Here is a 21,084-nt window from a genome sequence, read left to right as displayed (position 1 = left end):
ACTTTTTACAATAATATAAAATTGTTTTCAACAATTCAGTAATTACTATACATTAAATCAACATGAATCATATTCAAAAAATTGAATATAGATAACTGTTAACAAATAACTGTTAACAAATAAATCAAATGCAACAAGTGTGATACAAAAATAAACCCTTGAACTATTGAATCTGTTTAGTCTATTTTTGGATTATCAACAACAGAACAGTATCTGGTTAAAGCATGGCTTTATACACCAATTATGGTTTACATTAATTTTATTGCTTACATGCTGCAGTTACTTGACTGTAATATAACATATGAATCTTACTCTTTTAAAAGAATACAGAACCCACTACTTCAAAGACTAACAAAACAGTTTTACATGAAAATTCCATGGATTATTTTTTTCATACTGCTGTATTTCAGAAATGGATTGATTTGCGTTTTATTCCCTCTTGGGTTTGGCATTCCAGTAATATAAAATCTGAGCAAATATCAGTCCATTGAAGACCGTTGATACGATGAATGTGATGATAATTAGATTGTCTCCGGTCTCCTGGATGGACGTGAAGACTCGGGCTAGTGACCCTGCAAACAACAGGAAGACCGTCACCACAGACAGCTGACCCGTACCGCCATTACGATAATTAGTCACGGCCTGCAGCATCTGGAGGGAGAGAATCAATAAATCAATAGAGGATACAAGTGTCCGTCTTAGGTACAATATTAATGTTCCTCTGATAAGAGAGATAACTCTTTTTGGGGGTAAATGACTATCATTCTGTAATAGGCTTAAAAAAAAAATATGTTTGTTTCCTGTAACATTCCAAAAAAATTAAGGGTCGGTAGGTCGGGAATTCTTTTTTTTTTTTTTTTTTTTGGCTTATGAATGGTTAAACATCCCCGGACTGAATATACCAGGTGTCATATTTACAGTGGACACCCAACATGGCATCCAAAATGGCTGCCAAGGGGCAGAAAACGAACTTCAGAAAGTTGTAGGGGAAATTGTTGTTACAATAATAATTATTACTCTTTATAACTAAGGTAAATGTAAACTAGGTTGACATATTTTATGTCTCAAGTTAAGCTACAAGCGAATTTTTTTTTAATAAATGGAATCAGCTAATTGATCAAACGAAGTTTTGCCATTTGTCAGAAAAAAAAAAATCCACCCGGGGGTAATTTGAATGGGTCAGTCGGGTTACAGGAAACAAACATATTTTTTTTTTAGGCCATAACGTTGTCAATTTAAAATTACCTTTTCAGTCAAATTGTTAGCAAAATGGTTTGTCCAAATTTTTGCCAATCCTTATTATAATGGTCAATTTAATGAATTTTTTTTTTTAAACTTGCATGCATCCTTTTAGAGTCAATATGGAGCAAAAATAATTAAGGTTTCCACTCCAGTATATATATTTGTTCCATCACTTACCTTACTAAGTATCACTATTGGTATATTAATGCTCTGTAATGCCCCTAAAATTGGCAGCGGACACAGTCCTGACAGTAGATAAGCCATGATTCCTATATAGGAGGCTGCAAATAGCAACGCCGCAACAGCATTACTACCCAGGAATAGGATTAGGAAGGCAATTGTACTGGTCTGTATTGTCAGGAATAGACCCTCACCATAGGCACTGAAAAATAGAGATCATTTTTGATAATTATATATATCAGGAACAGACATGCGAAATAGAGATAGTTAGAGACATTGAACATGCAAAGACCTTCTCCAAGCAAAGACCACAAAGCTAACCTCATCATTTTAACATAAATACAAAATTATATATCAATAACTAGAGGAGACAAAAGGAGTTTTCTCATCAATGTTACTTTAGTTTTCTCTTTTACAAAAATACATAATTTCTGGAACTGAACTTGTAAAATAGTCAGAGAACATTTCAAAAATAATGTATTTATAATTTAACAATAATTAAAAGCCAATACTTTTTGCAAAATGAAGAAATAAAAAATCCTCCAGTATAATTAGTAATTTACAGTAATTTTATGAAACACTCACACTCTATATTTCATACCTAGCCAATTGCTAATGTGAAAGCCCTGAACTTATTTGTTGTGCTTGAGACAGGCTCACAACCCCTTCCCACCTACATTAGCTCATATCTAATGGTTTGTGAGTTTAAGATAGACTTGCAATCTATTCAAACTAAAATGGCTAAAAAGGTTGAGACAGACTTAAAGTTAATTCTAACCTAAATTCGGAAGCCCAAGGCTAGTGAGTTTGAGACAGATTCATAGTTTATTCACACCTGAATGGAAATTCACGACTTGCATGTTTGAGACAGATTCTCTGTCTTTTCACACTTGAATGGGAAGCTCAATCTATACTAGTGAGATCTAGATAGAAGCTCAATACTAGCAATTTTGAGAAGACTCACGGTTCATACACACTTAAATTGGTAGCTCATGACTAGCGAGTTTGAGACAGACTCATAGTCTATTCACACCTGAATGGGAAGCTCATGGCGAATGCGTATGTGGTGGTGGCTGAGATGGCAAAGAGTTCACACAGGACAGCGGCCAGACTGATTCCTTCCCCACTACCTGCCTTCAGAATCTTCACAATCTGGGGAAGCTTCACTGAAAGAAATCAATTTTCATTAATCAATACAGTAAAACTCGGTTATAACGAAGTCGCTGGGACCTATGAAATTACTTCGCTATATCCGTAATTCATTATATCCGTATAAGAAATTAGTTCAATTTACAGCGAGCGCAGCAAGGCAGCGCGAAGCGCCGCTCGCGTAGCAAGCTCAATAGACTAACGTGTACGAACGGAGGAAATTCGGGTTGAAATCTGCACATTGTTCCAAGAAATTTTTATCTCACCGCGTGAAAAAATTCCAAACTCTCAATAATCCTTTGCGGTGCATAGCAACATGGTGGCTATCTCCATGCCACAAAACTATCATTTGCGTTCAGAGTCAACAGGACTTTTTATTTGACGTCATACTTTCGTCACTGAAACGGCTTGGGTATTTCTGATTTTGTCAGAAACTTCTGAGAAGTTCGGAATCTTGATCCCGATGCCTGGGAAGTGATTTTGGTTTTTTTTTTCTTCTTTTTTAATGAACTGAGGATAGGCAGTGGAAGTCAAAGCTGTGTAAATGTTTTTGATAGTAAATAACTGCGCTCGCCCCAACGGTCGCATCGTAGAACATATTATAGTTTGGGAACCAAGATAACTTCGCTATATCCATGAATTCACAATATGCGTGTTCGTACTAAACGAGTTTTGCTGTATTACAGTACATTTACTAGATATTAATAATTTTACATTAACATTTTTTTTTCTGTAATTTCAATGTTAATGAGATTCATTCCTCAGAAATCATGAAATTCTTGTGGATCAATCTCATAAAGGAGAATAACAGAACATAATGATTGCTTTTTAAGAAAGCAATGAAAAAATATGATATGTCAGTTAATCAACAAAATTGAACATGCATTTCCTTTAGGCAATGGGCCCCAACCTGCTTTAAACTGCATTTGAGTTACATACCCATAACAGCTCCTAAGATAATACTGTATCCTAGTGCTTTGCTAAGCACTATGTTGAAACATTGGGCTGAAAAAAGAAGGAAAACTATTTAAACATCATGATGATTAATACTGAGGAAAAATAATGAGTGTAAAAATGCAAGTGCATTAATTTCTATAAATGTTGTCAAAATATTCACTGACATCGTCCTACATGTAATGTGTTTTAGGAAAAGTAAATCCTAGCTGTATGTCCATAATTATGTTCCACTTCTTGAAACCTTAGATCTCAAAATGAAACATGAGAAAATTTCATATAACTAAGTTACTAACTAACTAACTAGCATATCTCTTTTCAATATTTGACAAAATTTTAAACTCTGTCAACATTGGTCAATCAGGGACCTTTAAAAATAGGTTCTTGGGCCAATGTATATCTATCAGTCGGAAGTTTGTCTACTTGCAAAAATGGATCCGAGGAAATTCGAGTGCAGAGGACTTTGATCACTGTCGGTTTTTTGTCTTTTGTAACTAAATAAAGCATAGTGTCATTCAAATATGCATAGAATAAAATAAAAGTCGTACCGTGAAAGAAATTAAATTTCACAAAATACTCATCATAGCATGGCTGAGGGAAAATGAAGTGCAAATAATTTTCCAAACCGGTGGATGTGTTGTCACCCGCCATGTTTATTTCTGTGAACTGGTCCTCTATGTTGACAGAAGGCCACCAGTTTAAGGTGTTTGCTAAATCTTTCAGATATTTTTCGTGATGTTTGTTAAAATATTTTCGGTTAGTTCTATCAATTTATATGTAGAAGTTGCTTCCTCTTATGCTTAGAAAGGTATAACACTTCTTATGTAGATTTACCTCTAAATAATTTAGGTAAACATTCGATCTAGGCAAAAGAAAACTTTTCATGATTTTAGAACATTGTTCCAAGATGTCAAAAACGATATTTGAGAAATTGTTTACACAAAATGTTAAGAAGTCCCATATTTACTTAATCACTGATAATTTTGCTGAAAATAGTAACTCACAAGGGGAGGGGGGGGGGGGGATTAGAGTGATTTTCCCAAAATACAAAATAATTTTCCACCAGATAGGCCTCACCCTATTTCAATTTCTACTTGTTTTCTTAGTCTGTGTTAACTATTTGAAACTTATAGTATACTTGATTTGTTGATAAGACCGCAAAACATTTACTGGAAAGATTGGAAGTATGAAGCTTTCGTAATTTCTATCTGTTACAACGAAAACATTAAATGATAGACTATGAAATGGGCGGGACGTACAATTCGACGCGGACGAGGGGAAAACATTGGATTGAAATTCTCATAGGCGTCGGAACCGGGGGGGGGGGGGGGGGGGGGGGGAGGGGGCTTAGCCCCCCACTTTTTTTCTAAATATATAATTAGTATAGACATTGAACATATCTTCGTAAGTTTAGCCCCCCCCCCACCCACACTTTCCACAGATACGTCTTAGTAAAGGTTAAAAATGGGGAAAGTGGTGGTGTTTGGAAGAAATTTTTTGGTACTGGAGTTCGAACCTAACCACACACTTAACGCACACATAACACGTACGCACATGCATAAATTTTACCATTATATCAAACAGAAATCATATATTAGTCCCTTCATATATTCCTTTAAAACGCTGGGCAGAAAATTCCCATTTACAATATTGTATATATTATTTTCAAATTATACCGAAATTGAAATTATTTGTTCTCTGGTTCAATCGGTAATACTATGTAATGTGCCTTCTAGCGTAGCTGAGGTGGATTGAAAATGAATTTCAAACTAGAATTTCAATCCAATGTTTTCCCTGCGTCCGCGTCGAATTATACCCTTCCATTTCATTCTTTGTCATTGAATGTTTTGATTGTAACAGGTAGAAATGACGTAAGCTGCATATTTCCAATCTTATGTTCCGCGGTCTTAATTTAACCAAAATGTAAATTTCGCCTACAAATAGGTCAGGCCTCGTGTTATTTAAATCTATAATACATGTGTAGTCTACATTTTTAAAATCTAAATTTAAAATATTTTATTCCATAATTTTTAACGAAAGGGAAATAAATTATAAGGAATCAGCAATTGCCGCCTGTTCTGTAAATTATCCCTCGTTTCCAACTATCGTTGATGCCCTTGCATATTCTATTAACTAGACAGTGATCCCTTAAATATATACATGTAGTACTATTCATCCTTTTGTCATTTAGTTTTCATGTTGTAAATTTTGTATTTACCGCCACCCGGTCATTAAATTCAAAATTTACAACATGACACTTTAATACAGAGGAAATGCAGAGTATATAAATAATTTATCATAATGAATATAATAGATACTCGTATAACTTATAAATATATATATTATTTTTATAATTTATCAGAAATTTTTTCAATTACATAAAATAAAACAAATTGTGTTTCCAAAAAAGGATCTCCTGCTAAATCAATATAATTAAAGCACTCTGAAAATTGATCTCAGTGCCAAGATTTCATCAAGTTTTTTAAAAATTGCCCCCACAAATGAATCCCTCCATAAACTCCAGTCCCACGCAGAATCAGTAACGCTCTTCCGACATTACGGTTTCTTCTCTCTCCTTGTAAGTGGGCGGGGGAGACATCGGGGGGAGGTTCTCCTCGTATTCCGGCGGGGGACATCCGTGGTGTTTGGGAAATGTCTCTGCGTCAACGTCACCGTGCCGGAAGTCTCCCTGGAGATGACTCGGAGAGACTGGAGAGTTAAAAGGTTCACTTCCGGTTTGATATGGATGCATATCACCCATAACCTCTAATTCGTATCCAAACTCATCTGTTAAGAAAAAAAATCAAAGTCCAATCATCAAATACTAGTTATCAATGTTGCTCCTGTCTCCCAAATGATTTGATAAGAAGAGCAATATTATGTTTTGAGTACAGTCAAATGTAAATCTAAAATCCATCAAAGTAAGTGACAAACAAGTTGATGTTACAGATTTTCTAACAATTTCGCTTTTAATTAAAATTTATCCCTCTAATATGGCATCTTTTTAGTATCAAATGTGTGCAACAATAAAGATACATGCTTTAGTTTCACAACACAATATCCCCATTTTTAAATCGAATAAACATCTATTTCAGCTTTTCAAAAGGAAATCATGAAGCTGGGTTGCAAGTTCAATGTAATTAACCCATAAAGATACTTTTTTTTTCTCCTGTAAGGTACATTTTGTACACTGTCTATATATTGATTTGTGTATACACACCGATTTCGGGTTCCACGTCGACAAGCTGTTTGGATTTCTTGTTGCTTTGCCAACATATGAACATGACCACGGAGACAATGAGGAAGAAAACCAGAGCCCCAACCACACCCCCGACAATGGCGCCCGTACTGTCAAAGAGAATGCACAGGTGTTATTGACAAGACTAGTATATATCTAGATCTTCCTTGCTTTATAGTATAATTAAAGCAAAAAAATATTATAATTCATTCTTCAACAAGAGGCCTTTTTGCCATATTGCTCACCTGCATGAGCACTCTGGCTAGGAGATAAATTGAATCTATAAAAATTATTCCGAAACAAGTGCCTGTGCTATAAAAAATCCGAACCTACAACCTTAGAGGGAGGGGTTAGTTTGAACAATTGAAAGTGAAATTAAATCTATCCTTGATGAGGATGTTTTTGTATTCAATTCTTTGACTAATTATCTTTTGTACGTTTCTTTGCAAATGTTTGATCTTCTATTGTAGCCCTGTGCTACCTCCAGGAGACAAGATCTGAATAAACTTGACTCTACAATACGTAGTCTTTTTTTGAGTTTGCTCCAATTTTGATATATGACTAAGCTCTTGAGAAGTATATTCTGTTTAAAAGATGAATCCTATATACATGTACATGTAGTTTCATTTGTAAAACTACCGGAATGTCATGATTTATACACTATTTATTAGCAAGCCTTCACTAAAGTTTCATTTTTCCAGTGTTTTTTTTAAGAAGAATACTAACTTGCAATGACTCCACCAAATTTTCACTATTCCATGATGTATAGTCTGTAAATTCGTTTTTTATTTTTAGTTTGTCTATCACCTCTAACTTTATTTTTACAGCACTACATAGAATAGATTTTACTAACTGTCTTTTCATCACTTTATTTCTTTTATTATTTTTAATTTTTACGTCTTTTAAAAACACCTTCTAGGGTGCTCCTTATACATAGGAGGGAACTCCATAACTGAACTGAACTGATAATTAACCCCCCCCCCAACACAGTTGCCATTAATTTGACCAAATTTGAATGCCCTTTAGCAATTATTAATACTCTGTGCCAAGTTTGATCAAATGATTCTGGGAGAAAGGAATGAAAGTATGAAAAGTTTACAACTACGACGGACTTCTGAAGGCGAACAAATTTTTTACCAGAAAAGCACTAACAGCCTTTGGCTTTGCATCCTCACATTGTCAAGGTTTTGTGACTTCGGAACTCCACAAGCGGTTACCGTTATGTTGAGTTCCGAAATTACAAAACCTTGACATTGTGAGGATGTTGGCTTTGGTGAGCTCATAAAACACAATAGTTAAAGCACTTTTAAAAGCAATAAGTCTCAATACATTACTCAGACTTACTTATCCGCGGAGCAGCATTTCCGACTTCGTTCTGATCCACAGCAGCCCACCGAGCAATACTCGTAGTAAAACAGGGAACTATTGGAGGAGTAGAAAGTCTTACACGTGATTGTCAGGGCCCCTATAACAAAGGAGGGAAATTAAAATGTGAGGGACTCGTAGTAAAACAGGGAGCTATTGGAGGAGTAGAAAGTCTTACATGTGATTGTCAGGGCCCCTATAACAAAGGAGGGAAATTAAAATGTGAGGGACTCGTAGTAAAAGAGAACTATTGGAGGAGTAGAACGTCTTACAGGTGATTGTCAGGGCCCATATAACAAAGGAGGGAAATTAAAATGTGAGGGATTTATAAAACAGGGAGCTATTGGAGGAGTAGAACGTCTTACAGGTGATTGTCAGGGCCCCTATAACAAAGGAGGGAAATTAAAATGTGAGGGACTCGTAGTAAAACAGGGAGCTATTGGAGGAGTAGAACGTCTTACAGGTGATTGTCAGGGCCCCTATAACAAAGGAGGGAAATTAAAATGTGAGGGACTCGTAGTAAAACAGGGAGCTATTGGAGGAGTAGAACGTCTTACAGGTGATTGTCAGGGCCCCTATAACAAAGGAGGGAAATTAAAATTTGAGGGACTCGTAGTAAAACAGGGAACTATTGGAGGAGTAGAAAGTCTTACACGTGATTGTCAGGGCCCCTATAACAAAGGAGGGAAATTAAAATGTGAGGGACTCGTAGTAAAAGAGAACTATTGGAGGAGTAGAACGTCTTACAGGTGATGGTCAGAGTCCCTATAACAATGGAAGGGAATTAAAATGTGAGGGACTCATAGTAAAACAGGAACTATTGGAGGAGTAGAAGGTCGTACAGGTGATTGTCAGGGCCCCTATAACAAAGGAGGGGAATTAAATGTGAGGGACTCATAGTAAAATAGAGAACTATTGGAGGAGTAGATCGTCTTACACGTGATTGTCAGGGCCCCTATAACAAAGGAGGGGAATTAAATGTGAGGGACTCATAGTAAAATAGAGAACTATTGGAGGAGTAGATCGTCTTACACGTGATTGTCAGGGCCCCTATAACAAAGGAGGGACTCATAGTAAAACAGGGAACTATTGGAGGAGTAAAACGTCTTACACGTGATGGTCAGAGTCCCTATAACAAAGGAGGAGAATTAAAATGTTAGGGACTCGTAGTAAAACAGGGAACTGTTGGAGGAGTAGAAGGTCTTACAGGTGATGGTCAGGAACATGCACAAAATTATGATAAATCAATTTTTATATTGAAAAAAATGTAAGTTATAATACCTCAAAAATATAAAATTTCCCCGTCGAACACATCTATATGTCGTTATATGCAAGCAAATTGAACTTTTTCTCACGTTTAAAGAATGGCCCTATTCGGTATAATAAATACCGAATAGCTAGGGCCATTCTTTAAACGTGAGAAAAAGTACAATCTGCTTGTATATAACTACATATAGTTGTGTTTGACGGGGAAATTTTATATTTTCGAGGTATTATACACTGTTACATTTTTTTTTCAATATAAAAAAAAAGGGGGGGTATTATCCATACTTCAGGTGCCTGTGGGTCAGGGCCCCTATAACAAAGGAGGGAAATTAAAATGTGAGGGACGCGTAGTAAAAGAGAACTATTGGAGGAGTAGAAAGTCTTACACGTGATGGTCAGGGCCCCTATAACAAAGGAGGGAAATTAAAATGTGAGGGACCTCCTCAAGAGTAAAACACACATCTGTTAAAATAATAGAATTGTACAGGTGATTGTCAGGGCCCCTATAACAAAGGAGGGAAATTAAAATGTGTCAATATTTTTCTATTGGAGGAGTAGAACCTTACAGGTGATTGTCAGGGCCCCTACACACACACACAATTAAAATGTGAGGGACTGTAGTAAAACAGGGAACTATTGGAGGAGTAGAAAGTCTCTGGTGATTGTCAGGGCCCCTATAACAAAGGAGGGAAATTAAAATGTGAGGGACTTTTTTAAAAACAGGGAGCTATTGGAGGAGTTTTTTCTTACAGGTGATTGTATCACTATTACAAAGGAGAGGAAAGGGAATTAAAATGTGAGAGATTCGTACATATAGAGAGAAGGCAAATTTAAGGACCAACAGCCCTCGCAAAGAGCCAGACCAGTTCCTGGGGCCAGAAAACATAGACCAGATCTTTTTTGATCTCGTTCTCCTTTTCACTATCATTCCTCGGTTAAAATAGAATTGAGATTTAAAGTTAGTTTATCTAAGTTTCATGGCCCCGGAGCCAGAGAAAGGACATTTGGGATACGAACTTCAAAATTCCACCCCAACCCATTGCGCCTCAAAATATGATTATCATACCCCCTATTAAAATACTAGTAATAAGAGTTGTAATCGTTTTAGTCAAGAATTTTCCTTGTCAATATTTTTCTAATAATTGACCCTTCCACCGACACCCCCCCCCCCCACACACACACACAATCTTAGATCCATACAAGAAGGTACGTATGATAGTAAAATAGATGTATATTCAAAATAGTATCAATTTTTAAGTGAATTCAAGGGTTCAGAAGGTAAAAGGTAGTGAATTTAAAAGCCAAATATGAAATGTATCGATACCGTGGAATTATATGCAGGAAAACTACGAGTTTGTTGTAGTTTCGAAAGATGTGTATCTCACAAAAGTTTGTACATCAAAAATTTTGTGCAATTCACGCTCAATTTATATTAAAACTTACCTTCAAAAGAAGTCAGTATAAAAATCAGCTGTAGCAGACAAAATCTACATGACCACAGCCCCATTGTTGGTGCCTACACATAAAGCTTGTGTCCTGATAAATTACCGTATTCTTTATACTTATTTACTTCATAGAGAATATAACTTCAACTGGCAATTTAATTATTTTCTTTTAAGTTCGTTACAAATTTTTCTGTTTTCTTTTTGGATTTATTTAAATGTCAGAGTTCTCTCGTTTTCAACTTTAAGTCTGTTCATTCTTTGGTCATGCTCGTCAATACATTTAACAGTTTAAGATTATTACAGTACACCCCTTTAGGAACCACAGACGGACTATATGTTGAAAGCACGGGCACTTGCTAAAATAAGACTCCTAAACCTCACATATAAAACTACGGTTCAACACCCCTTAACTCATAAAATTGTAATTTAATACTGATCTCCCATTTCAATTTTTTTTTTAATTCTGCATCCCCAGCGGTTAATGAGAGATCTCTGATCACACGGCTTTTAATTTTAAACAAATTCTGATTTCAGCTGAATCCATTTTTTTCTTTTTAAATTTGTAGACATTGTTTCCTTAATAAGATTCATCTGTCTTGATTTTCCCTCAAGTCAATTTATATGTTTTTCTCGTTTTTCTTTTTTTAGAAGAATATCATTTTAATTTATATGAATAATAAATACAAATTAAAAGTGCTTGACTGTGATTCATGCAATTCAAAATTTATTCCATCGATCATATCATATACTTCTATAAGCCACTTAAGATATACATGCATGAAGTTTGAACAAAAGTCAGATAGGATCAAAGATGGGCTTATACAATTGCATATAATGTGATAATGTGTATTGTTATCCCTATACATGTAACAAAAAGCATAAATAATGTATGAAAAACTATATTTTTGAAAAAAGTTTGCTAATGACTTATATAGAAGATTGTTAACAAAGGCTTTTGCACTACAATTAGATATGCTATCTAATTAGTCGAATAACAAAAGCATTTTCTGTCGGGTTGCCGTGGATAAGGGATTTCGTGGACTTTGGTGCCAGCGTCACGCCGATTCTCTCCCCTTTCTCTAACCACCTGGACAGCACTAAGACTTCGCTATGCCCCGCCCATCCCTTCTTCTGCCTCATTCGGTTACAGCCTAGGGTAATTCCTGATGACGTCACAATGCAGCTGTAAATCGTGACATCGCCCATGCCTGTCTTGAGTTGCGTCTCGATGCTCAGTGTCGAGTGAAGGTCATAAAAGCCACTCTTGGGGATGATAAAGAATCCCTCGGAGTACACAAACCCGCCTCTGGTGTAAGTCTGGTTTTTGAAATTTTTCCATCTTAGAATCTCATGGCCATCTACGGTTATAAGAGAAGTAATTCCCCAATTAATTAATTCGTTTTTAAAAATGAATGGAAAATACCCAATGCCTTTAAATACCTACTTTAATGAAAAATTTTAAATATCTACAATAAAACTCTTTGAAGTGACTGGGGTACAAATGAAGTGCCATTTAAATCACAATCCGATTAAATTAATTCAAAAACGCTATAAAAAGTTTATAAAAGATATGCGGGTGGCTTTTAAATTAGCTGTTTAAAAATGAATACAGGAAATCCCCGCCACCACCCAGATATTGATATGTGTATATTTTGAGAAACTTCTTACACAGCTAAGATATGTATAACACAAATTATAATTTATCTTCTCTGATAAAACATTCTACATAGTTCTAGCTCAGAAAAATTATTCACAAACTTACATCATCAATTTTTAAAAGGTCTGCATTGTGTTTGTTTTTCAAACTTCATTTGCATAATCAATTAATCGATGTATATTATATACATAATTATATATATATAATTATGTTGAAAAATCAGTTATATGATATATATGTTAAAATAATTCTATATATAGATTTACTGACCTGTTAATGAATCAGTGTCCAGAACCATGTACGCTACAGGAAAATTTCCGTGGAACGATTCGTTCCGAGAATAAGCTGGCGGGGTGATGTCTGTCTATAAAAAAATATATCATGTATAAATATTTATAATTCAGCATAAAATTTTATGTGATCGGAAAATACAATGAATTTTGCAAAATCTTGTTGCATGTCCGTCTATTAAAAAAACATCATGGTTAAATGCAAATGAAAAAAATTTAGGGTTCTTTTTGGTTTTTAACGAAATGTTACATGTTTTTAAAAATTATATAAAATTGAATCTAAGTGTTTTAAAAATTAATTATAACTTAATTAATTTAACTCATCATATTTTCCATTTCAAACAGGAAAATAAAGAACACTTACCAATTTCCAATATTCTTCCAGAGGGGTTTTAAAAACATTTCGGGCGTAGACAAAAACTCCCACAAAAGCAAGAAACGTAACCATAGAAACTGCCGCTGACGTGCCAGACACAAGGATGGACTTTCGGCATCTTCTTGAAGTTCTTCGTCGTGGTTTTAGTTGTTCTAAATCTGGAAGAGTTTCTTTTAATCTTTCGTCATTTGATAACGCTAACTCCTCGTCAACTAGGAGAGTCATGTTAGGTTGTACTGTAGAGGTCCCACAAGTCGAATTTTATATACCGGTATATGTTTTTAAAACGTGCAGGAGTTATAACAAGAGCGCGATCTATATTTAAAGTTCTAAAAATTTCAGTAGCAGTAAAGAATTAACCAATCAGTTTTCAAAACTTATTTTTGGTGTATTGGAATTTCCAAATCTAAAAATACGCACACATAAATGGGGGTTTTATAACGTGTACATATGAGTTCGCATGGTTGTTTTTCGAGGAATTTTATTTAAAATTTTTATTTGCTGCGAAAGTTGTCAATGACATTAAAATTTATTTTTGAATAGAATTTAGTTGGAGGACAATATTTTCATGCGAACGTTTTTTCTAAATATTATATTATACAATTGTAAAGTTGTCTATGTATAGAAAGACAAAAGGTCAAAATGTTTGCATTTCTAGATCTGTGCATGTACCAGCGCAACATGTAAGAAACTAAATTGATATTCAAAATGTCTTGAATTAATCATCATTATCGTTAATTACAGGATATGATTTAAAAAATAAGCAATATTTTCCTATTTTCCCCTTTTTATTAAAATAAGATGTGCTTTGAACAAATTTGTGAACATTGGTATTTAATTCAGAGTCCAAGTACATGCATGTATATTTATATAGCTATAACTTTGGCCACACATGCAGGTATATATGCCTTGGCAGAAAATATATAACTTCAAATGGATGTCTTTTTCGAAATGTACGCAAAGTTCAGGGCAGAGAATTTCCTAATTATAGCCCATGAACCTCTACATATTAATGTTTATATTATAAGCATTTTTATAAGCATTATGTAATAAAAATCATATATTAAAAAAAACTATACTTATTATCGAATCAGATTATTAGATAAACCGGGGGGGGGGGGGGGGTCCCCATCACGTTTTTGATTTAGTTTGAAAATGTATATTGAAGAGCATCTATACAATCCCACCCCACCAGATCCATACATCCCCGCTTTTTTTTTTTTTTTTTTTTATTTTTTTGTCATTTTGTAAAAGACCCTCAAAATTATTGTTGTCTGAAAAGTTTTTAAGCTTATGAAGCATTAGAAGTGAAAAGTCACCCCCACCCCACCCCAAACAAAATAGGTTTTTGAATATTTCTAGTTTGGATTTTTGTTTTGTTGTTTTTTGTTTAAAACAAATTTTAGTTGTTTGTTGTTGTTTTTTTGGAGGTTTTTTTTTTCTCTCTCCACTTATTTTTTTTTAATTTAGGCTGAATATGTACATTAAAAGGTCGCCATTCAATCCCACCAATCCGACCCAATACTTTGTTGCAATACTTTTAAATTTGTTTTTATCGAAAAAAAATTACTTTACCCCCAGCCTGCATCCCTACACCCCAACCACCACCTCACTCCTTAAATATTTCTAGTTTGGATTTTTTTTTAATTATAGATGTATACATGATTAAATTCTTTCGTTAAAAGATACTTTGATATCTGAGAGGTAAAAACTTTTAAAGAAAAAAATTAGAAGAACAGAAACATGAAACGTACGAGTTATCATAAATTAATGACATTTGGTCACATGACACACATTCACAGTCAAAATGGCGGACAGGGAAAGAGGACTATTAGTATTGCAATTTTACATATTGATTTTTATAGGTAAGATTTGCATGGTTTTACGATAATTATTTAAGGGCGTTGTAAATAAATATTCTTGGTATTTTTTCCAAGAAAAAAAAATTGTCGATGGAATACTTTTTTTGATGAAAATTTTGAGATGTAGATCACATATTTTGGTTGTCACGATGGCATCACCTGACCCGGTTCTTACTGAAACATGTGTTTTAGCATTGCTAGGTTGTAAAGACTTTTGATTTTAGTCAAGTTAGAAAATAAATTTCTGATGTTGCATTGCTGTTTTCCTGAATGGTCCGTTTTCCATTGATTTGTTTTCCCATGTGTATTTGTTTACAATAGCAGGTTATATTTTCCTGGTTTATTTAAGGAGTGTGTTATGGACAAGAGTTAGTGTTTACACATGCATAGGTTAATTTTCTTCTTGATTTATTTAAGGAGTTTGCTGTCCACCAGCAGTGTTCCTGGTAACACACACACTCGGTGTTATGTAACATTCCAGGATGCAGAAGGAGCCTCGCTTTATTGATCATGTTGATATTGTCAGTGCTTTTCACTCATATTATAAAAGGGGTACAAGTCAAAACGGCACCTGGTGAAAACGGCACTGATGAAAGACAAAAGTGCATTACTGATATTGTCAATGCTTTTCACTCATATTATACATGATTATAAAAGCAATGATTTTACTCTTTAATGGAAAGAAATTTGTAGGGAGAAATCTTTTTCCTGTCACAACAAGTTATTGTAAACAAGTTTTTGAACATGATCTCAAAATAAATTTTAGAAAATATTAAGTATTTTGAGGGTAAAGAGACCACATTTCTGATGGGTCATGAAAAACACTGTAAATTGAAACAGACATGAGATTTACAAAAGAACAAAGTACATAGATGGAAATTCTTTAAGATTATGGTACATTATTAAAATATATTCAAATCTTTGAGAAAATATTTTTTTTTTTCATTCACCAAAATATATTGTTGCTAATCGGTGAAGTTAGAATGTAAGTTATTGATTAATTGCAGATGGCTTGTATGTACAATGACTTTATCATTCTGATTTCCCACTATTTACATGATTTATGTTTTCTATATTAGGATGTCAACTGGAATGGACTTACCCAGAATTCCTTCTTCAAAAGACCGAAGGCCAATATACTTGTATCAATTCTTGGACACAATGACTTAAAAAAGAAGCCGCTAACTGTTAAAAACATGGCCCGATTTCCTGTAAACACAGTAAGTCTTTGGTGAAAAATAGAAATTATCTAACAGTCATATAATGCTAATTCATATATAATGCACAACTTCTATGTTTAACCTTACTAAATTTTACAAAGATATTTGAAACATCATGTAGATTGATTTTCTGACCAATAAAAGTTCTTCCTTTATTTGTAGGATATTCCAATGGTGGACATTGCCTCTCTGATGAACACACTCCAGGGAGCTTTCTTTGATCAGAGTCCACTGTTACTTGATGCTGGCATGGATAACAATGTAAATACATAAAGCTGTTTACTCTGTATTTATGATAATGTAATAATTTTGAGTATGGGTCGAAGTTGCCATAAGAGCATACAGTCCAAATCAATTCAATTCCATTGAATATAGTAATATTACTATGATTTGTATTCGTATTAAAAAACATACATTTAGAACGAATACATTACAAGAAAAATTCAACAGAATAAGATTCAATTGAAATGATATGCAATTATTTTTGCAGTGGTTTCATATACATATTGAAAATAAATATAATTGACCTGCAGTTTCACTTTTGATTCTCTACTATGAAACATACATGTGCATACAAACTTCAAGCATCTTTTATGGTTTACTGCTTAAATAATTGACCTCCATGTTTACTTTTAGTTTTTTGATGTGCACTCTGACTTTGATGTTTTTGATTGAGGTCTATGTTTATTTTAGTTTTTGATGTCCACTCTGACTTTGACGTTTTTGATTGAGGTCTATGTTTATTTTATTTTTTTGATGTGCAGGGCGACTTTGAAGTTTTTGATTGAGGTCTATGTTTATTTTAGTTTTTTGATGTCCACTCTGACTTTGATGTTTTCCGTAAACTTCCCGACACGCTCAGGAAGATGTCTGACCGACTGCTGGACTCAGACTCCGTGTTACAGAGACACTCCGTGGGGTCACTAAATGCCAGCAAACCCAGCCATCTCAGACTGATGGGGGAGTTGCAACTCATACAGGATGTCATTAACACGGTAAAGGAATAGTGTAATTAAGTTTAATTGATTAATGCCGGAATAAAAAATATTTTTCACATAATCTTGACAGTTGACCAGTCTTTTATATGCTTATTCTATTTGTTTAAAAAGTTGTAAAAAATGAATATGTAAGTTTGCAGTTTATTTTTTTAATGAAATATAGAAATGTTTAAGTTATAGCACATGAAGTTTAAAATGAAATATTAAGGGTAAATGAAAAGTTGGCTAACCATTCATATTAATATTTTTTGTAAAGGTACTGTAAACATACAGTACAGATGTCTAGATAAATAAAACTTAAATCTTTGATTATATTTAAAGGTGAGTGACCGTCCAGAAATGCTGAAGAGTAAGACCCCCGACCTCTTTTCCTTCACCATCACCGGTCTACATGACATCGTTAACAAACATGGAGGGAAATCTTCCCTCAGACAGAGGACGCTCACAGATTGATATCAGACTTCATAACAAAGGTAAGACATAGAACACACAGACTTAACAGGCTTTTCATAATCATACAGGGTGTACTGTACATACTCAAGTGTAACTAGAATTAAACTAATAGCAGATGAATAGTTAATCAAAAACAGAAGTTTAGTTGAACATTTCTTTGGTTGTTTTTTATACCTTGTCATTTTTTTACCAATTACACTGTTCAGATGAAGGATATGGAGACAACGAACAGTATTCAATATTGTAGTCCATTAAACAATACAAATTAGGAGCAGAGCAAACACGGACCTCTAAAACATCAGAGACACGCAAAAATTTTACTCTATTTTAAAATTTGCTTCGACACAGTTTAAGGGAGATAACTCTGTCTATTGATTTTTCCCCCGCTTTGAATTCACCAACTGACAACCATTATAGGTGGTAAAATAGATTGTGATAAAAATCTCTCATGTTAGGTTCAGACTGTCTGAATCAAAGAAAGTAAAAAAAAAATACCACTACAGATTTCTTAATGGAATAAATATGATTTCAGATGACAGAAGATTTCAAGAAGTTATACAAAGACAATGTGGTGGTGGAAGTTCTGTCAATTAATCCCGAGGAAAAATATGTCAGGAAAACAAGGAGTCTGATGGCCGTGGAGGTAAATAACAGGGGAGGGGGGACCTCACAGGGGGTGAAGGTCAAACTACTGTGTTGCTCTGATCATTCAGAGCACTTGTTGGATGGGGGCCACATTGAGGAGTGAAGGTCATACTGCTGTATTGATTTGATTATTCAGTGATGACAATATATGTTTGGAACAAGGGAGGGAGTATAAGATAAGTCACACTGCTGACATTATATGGTATTGAAGTTTGTAATGTACAAGGGAAGTACAAATGTAACTCGGTTGTTTATTAAAGTCACACAAGATGATTGATAAACAATTTTCATGTACATGGCTTTTATTTCATTTTGATCGGTGAGATGCAAAGAAAAAAAAGTTTTATATTTGAAAATATACAATGTATTCTATATTCATTGACAAAGGAAACGTTTTAGTATTTAGAGGGTTTGAAAATTATAAATCAGTCAATTGTTTATCAGGTCTGCTTTGCTGGCCTTGCTTCTGATTTCAATTTAAAGATTGTCTATAATTCTCTCTCTGATTTTAGGACTCTGATGTGGACATCAATCTCTCCAAGGACTACGATGAGAATTACCCCGCCATATTTAACATTATTCTGTGGTTTATGATTGCCATGTTTGTCATCCTCTTTGCGGTGTCGTACGGGATGTGGAACATTGACCCAGGGCGGGACAGTATCATCTACAGAATGACCACGACCCGACTCAAGAAGGACTAGTCATTTCCTGTCTCCAGCTAGCTCCTGTGATTTAACTATCAGATGTTTCTCTTTCTCTAAACATTGTGCTAATAACAGGGAAATTAAGAATTGAAAATTTGTATTTATGAAGTAAAGCAATATACTGTCAGAGCCTTTATCCACTTTATATTGAAACTAAGCAATGCAAAGGATTTTTTTAAATAAAAGGCTACAGCAGTGAAATAGAAGGAAAAAATAAATTGTAAAGCTTAGGTTCTAAGATGCTCTGTGCTATTACATGTAAATTGTGAAAATGATATGAACAAATCTGCTTATTCAGGGAGGGGGCTCAATAATGGGCCATTTTCTCAAGCTCCCCGTATACGATATTGAATCATGAATTCCACCATGTTAGTATGTTACAAAATTTACCATATTGTTTGTAGAATGTGTTTGTATAATCAATTTTTGAAAAGTTCTAGTCTAGCTACTAGTGAGGGTATTACATGTATTGTATGTTCTTGTAGTTAGTCAATATTCTTTTATAGATAAGGATTGATAACAATATTATTATTATGGATTGAAATTGGGGAAAATTGTGATAAATTTTGAACATTTTATTATATCTTAACTAGGTATACAGAAACTTGAATTTTTCAAATTTTGTCAGCTATTTTGCTTCAAACATTGGATAAATTGGTTTTATTTTAAGTAAACCATATCCAAATTCTAAAGCTTTCAAGGTACTTTTAAAATAGTCAGCTATTTTGCTTCAAACACTGGGAAGAATGATTAAGTTCTATCCTCAATATACAATATTTAAAAACTTTCAAGGTACATGTACTTGAATATATAAATTACAAGCAGAGTGCTAAAAATGAAATTGGTCAGTGGAGCTTAACATTCCATTCTATGATACGTATATAGTAGAAAATGATTGTAATGTGATCTTGTTCCTAAATTAATAGTATATGTTAGATTGAGTATGTATTAAGCATCTCATGGCATTGTCTAATTATGTATCACTGCTGTGGTATTTGTGTGTACATTAGAAAGTGGGAAATGTTAAAGTAGTATCATGAATTACATGTCTTGTCCACCAAAACTAACTTTTGCAGTTGGAAATCAGTGTGTGAGTGGGTGTAAATTTTGATAGAGAATATTTGTGTTTATTAGGGTTTGTGTGAAAGTTCTGGGTGTTTGAATGTTGTGGTAATTTGATTATCTGTTCAATGATGTAGATACTTCCTAAATATGTTATAAACAAGAGTATAAACAGAATAAATAAACACCTATGTAAACTTAAAGCTTGGATTTTAGTTGTCATTTCATTGGTCTAACTCACTGTACATTCCAGATTGTAAACTCAAACCTTTGATCTCTCTAGGTACTGCAGCAGACTTATTATCTGTATTGTATATATAATAAACCAACTTTTATTCGTGGGCGAGAAATATTTTGTAATTTTTGCGACCTACTTAATTTGTGAATATTAATTATCGCAAAGTACATGTATTTATTTTGCTTTATATTTCTAGAGAATGTTTCAACATTCATAGAAATTAATCCTTGTGGATTGATTTCAAACTGACGAATTTCAAATAAAAGATGATGCAAATAATAGTTGGTTTACAGCCAGTATACAGTAGAATATCTACTAGAGACTTTACACATAACCAAAATGAACTGAAACTCTAAGCCAGTCTCTCTCATCTGTAAACAACACACGAAACAAGATTTTTTCAATTCTTTATTGCTAATTAAGCTAGATGATGTGTATAATTACATAAAAAGTATTGCACTGACAAAAACCAATCATCTTAAACAAAAAAACTTTCTTAAAAAATAAATACTGAAATGATAAGTTTTGCATCTGGCATTAAGTACATCATTGTATATACATGTATATCTAATTAAAATTCTTTTATGATTGGTCCCATTTTCTGATATGGCACAAAAAATCTAGATATGCTATTAAAATAACGATGACAATTTTTGTGAAAAAAAAAGTTAGAATAGTACTGTTGCATCATATTATAATTTTGGTATCTTACACATTGATATCTCCAGCAACATAAA

General features: G+C 33.9%; 4 protein-coding genes across 4 annotated transcripts; 1 reads left to right on the top strand and 3 right to left on the bottom strand.

Moving 5' to 3' along the window:
- Positions 1–395: 395 nt before the first annotated feature.
- Positions 396–4,193, bottom strand: LOC134237097 (mannose-P-dolichol utilization defect 1 protein-like). The gene is made up of 5 exons (XM_062719199.1): positions 4,074–4,193; positions 3,511–3,576; positions 2,456–2,588; positions 1,420–1,624; positions 396–651 (listed from the first exon to the last, which is right to left on the bottom strand). Exons 1-5 carry the CDS (start codon positions 4,174–4,176, stop codon positions 430–432), a joined length of 729 nt encoding a protein of 242 aa, XP_062575183.1. The 5' UTR covers positions 4,177–4,193; the 3' UTR covers positions 396–429.
- Positions 4,194–5,976: 1,783 nt separating this feature from the next.
- Positions 5,977–8,280, bottom strand: LOC134237082 (uncharacterized). Its single transcript, XM_062719168.1, has 3 exons — positions 8,108–8,280; positions 6,746–6,873; positions 5,977–6,312 (listed from the first exon to the last, which is right to left on the bottom strand). Exons 2-3 carry the CDS (start codon positions 6,807–6,809, stop codon positions 6,062–6,064), a joined length of 315 nt encoding a protein of 104 aa, XP_062575152.1. The 5' UTR covers positions 6,810–6,873; positions 8,108–8,280; the 3' UTR covers positions 5,977–6,061.
- Positions 8,281–11,564: 3,284 nt separating this feature from the next.
- On the bottom strand, positions 11,565–13,387 carry LOC134237096 (uncharacterized). Its single transcript, XM_062719198.1, has 3 exons — positions 13,151–13,387; positions 12,767–12,860; positions 11,565–12,197 (listed from the first exon to the last, which is right to left on the bottom strand). The coding sequence occupies exons 1-3, from the start codon at positions 13,385–13,387 to the stop codon at positions 11,815–11,817; spliced, it is 714 nt and encodes a 237-aa protein (XP_062575182.1). The 3' UTR covers positions 11,565–11,814.
- A 2,119-nt stretch (positions 13,388–15,506) lies between these two features.
- On the top strand, positions 15,507–20,312 carry LOC134237070 (renin receptor-like). Its single transcript, XM_062719152.1, is given in 8 exon segments — positions 15,507–15,545; positions 16,104–16,244; positions 16,407–16,505; positions 17,051–17,239; positions 17,564–17,665; positions 17,668–17,715; positions 18,228–18,338; positions 18,853–20,312. Coding segments are annotated over 8 exon segments (921 nt in total). The 3' UTR covers positions 19,045–20,312.
- The last annotated feature ends 772 nt before the right edge of the window (positions 20,313–21,084 follow it).

The sequence above is a fragment of the Saccostrea cucullata genome, unplaced genomic scaffold (genome assembly GCF_032062105.1).
Source record: "Saccostrea cucullata isolate Sc308-1 unplaced genomic scaffold, CSIRO_AGI_Scuc_v1 ctg282, whole genome shotgun sequence".
Classification (NCBI taxonomy): Eukaryota; Metazoa; Mollusca; class Bivalvia; order Ostreida; family Ostreidae; genus Saccostrea; species Saccostrea cuccullata.
This window is presented reverse-complemented; position numbering and strand designations above follow the sequence as displayed.